At 50.4% G+C, this 10,112-nt stretch overlaps 1 protein-coding gene across 1 annotated transcript in view; it reads right to left on the reverse strand.

The window, feature by feature from the left end:
- Positions 1-9,599, reverse strand: part of ABCC2 (ATP binding cassette subfamily C member 2) — a 118,496-nt gene extending 108,897 nt beyond the window's left edge. The window contains exon 1 of the mRNA XM_063962257.1: positions 9,459-9,599. Within this exon, the coding sequence (XP_063818327.1) occupies positions 9,459-9,500 (42 nt within the window). The 5' untranslated portion in view covers positions 9,501-9,599. The remainder of the gene's footprint in view (positions 1-9,458) is intronic.
- Positions 9,600-10,112: the final 513 nt, after the last annotated feature.

Here is a 10,112-nt window from a genome sequence, read left to right on the forward strand (position 1 = left end):
AGCTGACGTCGTTATGCGCCGCTCCCCCTTCTGCCGCTTGTTTCCACTGGGTCCGGTGCGCAGGCGCCTGCACTTGCCAGGCTCTTCGCTGGCTCTTTCTGTTCCCTCTCCTGTTGCAGATCCGATGGACATGTCGGAGAGTGATTCCAGCGACAGCGTCCAGTCTTCCGCATCGGCTGCCATGAGACGGTGAGACTAATGGTAATGGCGCTTTGGGTCAGCAGGGTGCCGGGGCCGAGACTGCCAAGGGCAAAGACCAGGCGAAGGTTGTCAAGGGTAAACGCCATAGGCACGGACGTTATTATTATTATTATTTATTACCAGTTATTTATATAGCGCACACATATTCCGCAGCGCTTTACAGAGAATATTTGGCCACTCGCATCAGTCCTTGCCCCAGTGGAGCTTACAATCTATTCTATCTATCTATTCCCTACCACATGCACATGCACACACATTCACACAAGGGTTAATTTTTTTGTTGGGAGCCAATTAACCTACCATTTATATTTTTGGATTGTGGGAGGAGACCGGAGTACCCGGAGGAAACCCACGCAACTACGGGGAGAATATACAAACTCCACACAGTTAGGGCCATGGTGGGAATTAAACCCATGACCTCAGTGCTGTGAGGCAGTAATGCTAACCATTACACCATCCGTACTGCCCACGTTCCCACAAGTGCAGTAAGCGATCGCGCCGCCGTAGGCATGGTAGCAGTAGCAGCAGTCCGGAAGAGGGCAGCCCCAGCGACGTCGTGCGTTGCCCATACACCAAGGTTATGCGGGGTCTCCGCCCACGGATACGGGATCGTATCAATAGAGGATCTTACGTAGATGTCTTCGCATTAACATCCAAGTCCCGCAAGGCTTTGGTGGCGGCCAAGAAAAAGAGTGGGCTAGGTGAGGACGCATATAGGTCCTATGTTAACTGGCTCAAGGGGTTCTACACATTCTCAGCCTGTTACCTGGAGACTCGCCCGGAAGAGGCCATGAACATCGTGCGCTACCTGCACATGATTCATGGTCTATTCCTTTCTAACAGGCCTCTCGCCTGGCTTCGGTACGACACGGAGTTCAGGCATAAACAGCACGGTCTGCATCTCCTGGCTTTCGGTGTCAAGGATGTTGAAGTATGGCTTGAGGTTACGGAGGGCTCCCTCGAGCTTCCGGAAGCCTCTACGGCCAAGCCCGTTAGCACGTCCGCTAGGGGTTCCTTTCGGGCCACCGCGGGACGAGGGTACAAAGGTCGTTGTTTCGCCTTTAACAACGGCAATTGCGGATCCGGGTCCAAATGTCGTTTCCGGCACAGCTGCATGCGCTGCGGAGCTCCCCATCCGGCTAAGGAATGTCCCAAGCCTGCCGGTGCGGGTCCGGGTGGGTGGCAGATCCCCCGGCGTTACTAGTGCTAAGTAAAGCCCCCTTCCCTGTCCGGCTGGACGCCATGCGCAAATGGCTTACTTGGTACCCACTTCGCCCTCAGGCCCAATTTTTGCTGGAAGGTTTTACCGAGGGATTTCGCCTCCCCATTAGCGGCGAGGTCCCTTACTCAGCTCCTCGGAACTTGCGCTCGGCCAGAGAGCTTCCCCACGTTCTGCAAGGTAAAGTGGCCAAGGAAGTGCAGCTGGGACGCATGGCCGGCCCCTTTGCTGCACCCCCTTTGCCGAATTTGGTTTTATCCCCAGTTGGAGTGGTCCCTAAGAAAACTCCTGGCAAATTTAGGCTAATCCAGCACCTGTCTTACCCTCATGGCGCGTCTGTTAACGATGCTATCCCCGAGGCGCTATCCGCGGTTACATATCAATCGTTTGATGACGCTTTGAAATTAGTCAGAGCGGCGGGCCCCCGTGCGTTATTGGGTAAAGTTGATGTGGAATCTGCATTTCGTCTTTTGCCATTGCACCCTGATTCGTTTCGTTTCATGGGCTTTAGGCTGGACGACAGCTTTTACATACACAAATGCCTACCCATGGGTTGCTCAGTCTCCTGTGCTTTTTTTCGTGGCTTTTAATTAATTTCTCCATTGGTGCATTTGCACAGGGACGGGTGAACCGGGAGTCGCACATTATCTGGACGATTTCCTGTGCATCGGGCCTTGCGGCTCGGACAGGTGTGCTCGGCCGCTATTCTCCTTGAAAGCACTTTTTTCCGAGTTCGGGGTACCAATCGCTCCGGATAAATGTGAGGGTCCTTGCACCCGCCTCTCGTATCTAGGCATCGAACTGGATACTGAGGAGGGATGCTGCCGATTGCCCTTAGACAAAGTTGCCAAGTTGCGTGTGTGTATTCAGAGGGCATTGGCAGGTGGCAAGGTTACCTTGCGCCAGTGCCAATCCCTTCTCGGTCTTTTCAATTTTGCATGCAGGGTCATTCCCATGGGTAGAATCTTTTGTTGCAAATAGGAGCGGGCGACGGCTGGTGCTCGTGGGCCGCATCACTTCATTAGATTGTCATCCGAGATTTGCAGGGACCTGCGAGTTTGGGATGCCTTTCTGCATGAGTTTAATGGCGCAGCCATTTGGCTGTCTGATGCGGTCCACAGCCCAGGTATCCAGTTGTTCACCGACGCGTCGGGTTCCTGGGGATACGGTGCGTACCTCGATGGTGCGTGGTCCGCTGCCCCTTGGCCGGACTCCTGGTTCCGGCAGGGCTTAACCCGCAACCTTTTGTTGCTGGAACTGTTTCCCATTGTCGTTGCATTGGAGCTGTGTGGGGAGCGGATCAAAGACCAGCACGTGGTCTTCTGGTGTGACAATCTGGGCGTGGTTCAGGCGATCAATGGGCAGCGATCTTCTTTGCTTCCAGTTCTTCGCTTGTTGGCCCGCCTGGTCTTGTTCTGTTTGCGTCTGAATGTTCACTTCGTTGCGCGGCACGTCCCAGGGGTTGACAACAGCATTGCCGATGCTCTCTCTAGACAACAGTGGGCTCGGTTTCGCGCGTTGGCCCCTGCTGCGGCGCTTACAGGTGACGTTTGCCCTTCTGATTGCTGGCAGGTTATATGGCTGGGATAACTGCTTTGGCCAGCCAGTCGGTGGCTCCAGCCACGCTGGTGAAATATCGGGCGGCGTTCCATCGGTGAGAGGCATTCATTACGCACAGGCAAAACGAAGGTAAGCCTTCCTTTTGACTACTGTTGGATTTTGTCTGGCGTATGTACGTAGCTGGGAGGTCGCGCGCTGTTGTCAGCCAGATGCTGGCAGGTATCTCCTTTTCTCTGCGTTTACAGGGTAGCCACAATTTCACTAAAAGCTTTTTAGTGAGACGCTGTTTGCAGGGCTGGGCTCGTGGCACTCCTGTGTCTGTGGACAACAGGCGTTCTATATGGGTTGCGCTGCTGGGTCGCCTGATGGAGGTTTTACCATCCGTTTGCGATTCTCAGTATGAGGTGTTGTTTTTCCGGCTTGCCTTTGCGATGGCTTTTCACAGAGCCTTTCGGATCGGCGAGTTGGTGGCCCCCTCCAGGTCCGCGGCCCCTCCTTTGCTTGAGTCCCATGTGTTGCTGGCGGATGCGTTACTGTGCAAATTGAGCCGTTCTAAGATGGATCAGTTGGGGCGTGGGCATTGGATTACCTTGCCTGCCTGCCCTAACACTAGCGTCTGCCCCGTAACCTTGGAACGCGTGTATGGTGACTCCCGGCCACGTTGTGGCGGAGCGTGGCTTGTCCACTTCGATGGGTCACCTTTGACATTGTACCAATTCCGGTGGGTATTTAAGCAATGCATCCTTGCGTTGGGATTGTCGCCATCACTGTATGGTACACATTCCTTTCGTATTGGTGCTGCAACAACAGCCGCTTCATTGGGTTTTTCTGAGACTGAGATTAAAGCACTTGGTCGATGGAAATCCAATGCCTACAAGCGCTATGTCAGGTAATTCCATTGTCCAGTTTACGGCAGGCCTTCTTCTGGTTTGCCTCAAATTTTTCTTGTTCTCCTTGGTTTCTTTTCAGTTCACTTGAGGGACGACGGTATGGCGGGTCTGCGGGTCGGTGTTGGGGTGCCCTCGCTAGCCGCTACGTTTTTGGCGGGTTCTGCGGGAGTGCCTTGGCTCTGACTCGTTTCCCCGTCTTTTCGTCTCTCCTCGACTGGACTCGACCTGTAGCCTTTTTTGGCCACTCGTCACCGTTTGAACGGTGGGGGTCCCGTTGGATTTTGCCCTGCTTTTCTCCTGAGATCCCAGAGGGTGCTATTGGCCTGCGCCCTCTGCGGCAGGTTTTGCGGGTTTTCACTTCGGGACAGGTCGTTCCCCTCCCCGCCCCTTATTCGTTTTTAGGACGCCCATTTGAGTAGACCTGATGGCGTCCTTTTGTCTGATGAGGGCATTTGTTTAGGTTGGAAGGTAGTTTCCGAGTTCTTTATATCTTAGTTTTAGTTAGTTCGTTGTTAGTCAGGGTATGGTGGCGGCACCGGCTCCTTACAGGCCGGTGTGTGGCGGGAAGGAACGGCAGTTACAGTGGCTATTGCGCCGCTGTTTGTGGGTGCGCTCTTTGCCCAATACATCGTATACTCTGGCCCTCCTTACCGGGGGTCATTGGGGCTCGGCTGTCTGGCCAGCTCTATTATGGTGTATTGGAGAGAGAGAGTTGGAAACTCAGCACTTATTGGCGTAAGCCAATGAGATAAATAAGTCATGTCGTGGACATGCGTAGCAGCAATAAGTCGTAATGTCACTGTTGGTCTGGCCGTTCTTTCTTATTGCCACCATACTTAGCTTAAATATATCATAATAAATTACGGTTGACCGATTTTAATGGCATTTCAGTTGTCTGTGTCGTTATTTCTCTGTGTCATTTATTTCTAGATAAGTTAAGTTAGTCATATTTATTGTAAGGTTATTGTGTAATGATGTCATGCGGCCCGACATCAGATGATAGAAAGTTTATTTTGTTTCTGTGCAGGGTAAATACTGGCTGCTTTATTTTTACACTGCAATTTAGATTGCAGATTGAACTCACCCCACCCAAATCTAACTCTCTCTGCACATGTTACATCTGCCTCCCCTGCAGTGCACATGGTTTTGCCCAACTGCTAACAAAATTCCTGCTGCGATCAACTCAGAATTACCCCCCTAGTTCATTTTTTTAGGCCCAGATTTATCAAGCCTTGGAGCGTGATGAATTGCACGGTGATAAAGCACCAACCAACCAGGCCTAACTGTCATGTTACATGCTGTGTTTTGGAAAATGACAGCTGATTGGTTGGTACTTTATCACCGTGCAATTTATCACTCTCCAATGCTTGATAAATCTGGGCCTTAACTTCCACACATAAACTGTTTACGTAGCAGAAAATACATCCCTACATGAGGAAGAAGCATTGGCGTTTCTACATTGCACCCATTTAAATACTTACCGAACCGGAGTCCAGCTGCGGGCGCAGCGCCTGCGGTGGAAATCGCCGGCAAAATGGCCGCCACGCATGCGCGGTAGCCAAATTGGTCTCCGGATCATGGCGGGCACCATGTTTCCGGAGACCTGCACATGCGCAGTATGCTGGAGTCTACAGCGCCGTTCAGAGGAGGGGGCCCACCCGGAGGTGCACACAGGCCCCCTCCTCTGTAGAAACGCCCCTGGGAAGAAGATTCTACAGCTCAGAACTACGGCACATTCCTCATGTCATACTTGATATATACATGATATAAGATTCCCGATAATGGCCTGTTCACCCTTTGTAAATGTCTGGATCCACTTCGCGCACAGTATTTAAAGTTTTTTATGTTTCCATGTTTTTTAATCAATATTACTAATATATTAGAGGTATATTATATGTGTCCCAGAAAGTTGATAGGGACATAAGATCAACAAGCAATATGTCGGTATTCAAAAAAGTCGACATGGCTAAAATGACGGCATTTAACATGTTAACACCAGAATATCCACAGTACATTTTTGTGTTATTTTTAGGGTAAGATTTAGGGTATCCGGTCTTTAAGTCGACAGCACTTAGGTCGACACTCATTAGGTCGACCACTATTGGTTGACATGCGTTAGGTCGACATGGTCTACAGGTCGACATGGTCACTAGGTCAACATGGACAGGTCGACATGAGTTTTTCACATTTTTTCACGTTTTGAACTTTTTCCATGTCGACCTTGTCCAAGTCGACCTATTTCAGGTGTCGACCTAGTCTCTGTCGACCAATCGTGGTCAACCTAGTGACTGTTCACCCAATGATCCACACCCAAGATTTAGAGTTAGGGAAAATATGTAAAACACTGTATGTCGACATTTTGGTGTCGGCATGTTAAATGTTGACATGATGAACATACTGATATTTCAACCATATCGACATTTTGCTTGTCCAGTGTTGACATTGACTGTTGACATTCAGAACCTGTCAACATTCTAAGTGTCGACTTGTCATACTACACCCCAAATGTATATCTTTATGGGATCCGGTCTGAAGATCGACACTGTCTAGGTCGACAATGTGTAAGTCGACCACTATAGGTCGACAGTCACTAGGTCGACAGGGTTGGAAGGTCGGTAGGGTCACTACTATTCCCGGTCATTGCCGGGCAGCAATGCCGGCAGTGCTGAAAGTGATCGCAGCGGCGATCTCTAGAAGATTGACGGCGGGGAGGCGTTCCGGGGCGTCTACTCACCGTTTTCCAGGCGTGGTGAGGCGAACGCAGGCGTGTCCAGGCGTTTGGAGGGTGGATGTCTGACGTCAATCCCGGGACCTTCGTCGCTGGATCCGTCGCACAGGGTAAGTAACTCTTACCCTGGTCTTGTTTTGCAGAAAACTTTTTTAGCATAGCAGGGCTGCACAAGCGATCGCAGCCCTGCTATGCTAAAACACACTCCCCCATAGGTGGCGTCTAGTTGATCACACTATCAGCAAAAAGTTGCTACGTGCGATCAACTCGGAATGACCACCTCTATACATAGATGTGATATCTTACACATAAGCCTCATCAATACCTGTATATAACATCTGTATGCACAGGGCTTGGTTGTGTTATAGTCAGTGTGCCATTATGTCAGCATTCGTTAGCAAGCCTTGTGTGTTATTACAAACAGCAGCTAACCATTCTGTTGGTTACAAATTAACTGGAGATCACCTGCGGTCATCCACCCTCACTTGGTCACATTTATCATCAATGACTTCTAGTAATATCCACATCATTAACAAAAGAATGTACATTGGGGGTCATTCCGAGTTGATCGTAGCTGTGCTAAATTTAGCACAGCTACGATCATTCACACTGACAGGCGGGGGGACGCCCAGCACAGGGCTAGTCCACCCCGCATATCAGTACCCCCCCCCCCCCCCCGCAGAAGTGCAAAGGCATCGCACAGCGGCGATGCCTTTGCACTTCAAGAGTATCTCCCGGCCAGCGCAGCTGTAGCGTGCTGGCCGGGAGCTACTCATCGCTCCCCGGCCCGCAGCGGCCGCATGTGACATCACTCAGCCGCTGCGGCCCGCCCCCCGTTCGCTCCGGCCACGCCTGCGTTGGCCGGACAGCTCCCACGAAACGCCGGCCAAACGCCGCCGTTCCGCCCCCTCCCGCCCAGCGATCGCCTCTGCCTGTCAATCAGGCAGAGGCAATCACAGCCCTGCTACGGCCATCTGGCATGCTCCGGCGCACTACGGCGTCGGCACATTCGCAGTAGGGACCCGTTAGCTCGGCTGCAACAAAAAGCAGCGAGCAAACCGGTCAGAATGACCCCCATTATCCTATTTACAATAAGAGTTGTCTGCCGCTATAACATAGATTTTGATGGCAATAATCTACAGGTCCTTCCAATGAGTCCTGTTTTAGGTGTTTTCTTTTTTTCCCGGTCTTCCAAAACTCGTGGAATACTTTTGATATATTTAAATGTTTGCTTCTTATCTCTGTCCCATCTTCCCTCTAAGGAGCACGTGTTCATGGTCTGTACTGATACCTTTTCTTATGCAACCCAAGCTGAATGTCTTCTGTTGTGGGGGGCCTATTTATTAAGGCAGTTTTACTAGTTTCTGCATAATCTGATGTATCAGCGCTATGTACGAATAGCCTAATACAGGGAATTTCACAGACATCTCCTGCAGAAGGCTAATTCCTGCTGCAGATCGCAGTTCCCATTATTGTCCCATATGTACCCAAATTACCCCTTTCTTAGATGGTGTAAACGGCTTTATGCCTATGGAAGCTTAGTCGCAGAAGAGCGATAGTACAATCCTTCTCCCGCAGCCTCAGTCCGGCTCTCAAATATCACTATTACTGTCAGGGCAGCCATCGGAGGGGGGACTGTGGGGACTGGAGTCCTGGACCCTTACAGAGAGGGGAAACCACCCCATGCTCCTACCACCGATACCTGAAGAGCTGCACAACAACAGTGGGCTAATGCGCATCCCTGTGCATCAGCTCTCTGTGAATTGTTCCTGCAGATCCGGAACGCTCCGCCTATATGTAACATCCCAATGTGTGACATCACATAGGGGTGGAACGGTGTTACAGAATCTTTTTTTGTTGTTGGTGGGAGGATGGGGGGGGGGGGGGGGGGGGCTGTCTACTTTGCCAGTCCCGGGCCAACAATTTCTGATGGCAGCCCTGATTGCTCTCCCTGTGAGTTACACTTAGTACATAGCCTGGGATATATTTTAATATGAAATTAAAATATTCATCGCAATACTGACCATTAATAATGGCGTCAGTGCCATAATTAATACATAGGACCCTAGGGCATGCATTTTTGTAGATAGCGTTCCATAGTCGTATACAGTGCTCAAGGTGAATTCTAACCTCTATAGTGACACTATAGCTATAACCCCCCTCTTCCCCTACTAATAGCTCTCACTACGCAACCAAGTATTCTGGCTTTTACCACAGATAATGGACCTTCTTATCATTTGTCACAAAATCTCCAAGATCCTTTTTACGTTTGTTCTTGACATTACATCAACAATTATTCTGTATCCTGTTGACTGACTTTTGTCTACCTGACACAGGTTCTCAAACTCGGTCCTCAGGACCACAGGCGTGCGCAGAGACTGACTGGCGGGTGCCGCTCCGGACTTCCCCCCCTCCACGGCATTATAGTGTTCTCTCACCTCCCCTGTCCTGGATATAAACTGCTCACCTGGGCGGCCCAGGTGAGCGGACCAGGTGAGCAGTCTATATCCAGGACAGGGGAGGTGAGAGAACACTATAATGCCGTGGAGGGGGGGGGAGTCCGGAGCGGCACCCGCCAGTCAGTCTCTGCGTACGCCTGTGCTCAGGACCCCACACGGTTCATGTTTTGCAGGTCACCTGTAGATTTATAAAATGTGACAGTTGGTGACACACAGTGCAGCCGCCGAGTGACATGGAAAACGTGAACCGTGTGGGGTGCTGACTGCTGAGGACCGAGTTTGAGAACCACTGGTCTACCACATACACTATTTTACAAGTAACGAGGACATCACATGTATATTATTAAAAACACCCCAACATTTGTGACGCAGATACAATATTTAACTAGTAATAGACTTACCCAGAACACAGAGCCGCAGTATTCATCCAAAGCCGCAGACATGATTCACCTGGGATGAGTAGCCCGGCTCACAATCTTGTCTCTCAGTTACTTAGTGTGTTATGTATTCCTCATGGCTTATGGCCTCAGCAATGTCCTCGTTCTGTGATTCAGCTGGTTAAAAGTCACCCCCCGCCCTCTCTTTCTCTGTATACTCCCCAAAGGGACATCTAAGTTCACCACAGACCTATTGCACTACAGTTGGGTTAAATGTTAACCATCTATATAACTGCAGAGATTATTAGGGAGAGTCATTAGGAAGCTCCTGGAATACTGTAGTTTACATGATGTGCAGGGAGCTGGCAGTCTCTATCTTAATTATACTCATTAATTACTCATTAAGGTCAGACAGGACTCTAGGAGCCCCCGAGTGGCAGTCATTCCTGTCTTTGTGACATAGTAAAGACTCACCATGACACTGGGAAAACCAGGATCATCAAATCAGGGATATAAAATATTAGCTCTTAACTGCAGTTCACCGACTGTAGACCTGGGGAGTCATTTCCGAGTTGATCGCTAGCTGCATTCGTTCCCTGTGGAGCGATGAGGCAAAAAAACGGCACTTCTGCGCATGCGTATGCAGCGCAATGCGCACGCGCACGCGCGACGTACTAT

Source organism: Pseudophryne corroboree, chromosome 3 (genome assembly GCF_028390025.1).
Source record: "Pseudophryne corroboree isolate aPseCor3 chromosome 3, aPseCor3.hap2, whole genome shotgun sequence".
Taxonomy (NCBI): Eukaryota; Metazoa; Chordata; class Amphibia; order Anura; family Myobatrachidae; genus Pseudophryne; species Pseudophryne corroboree.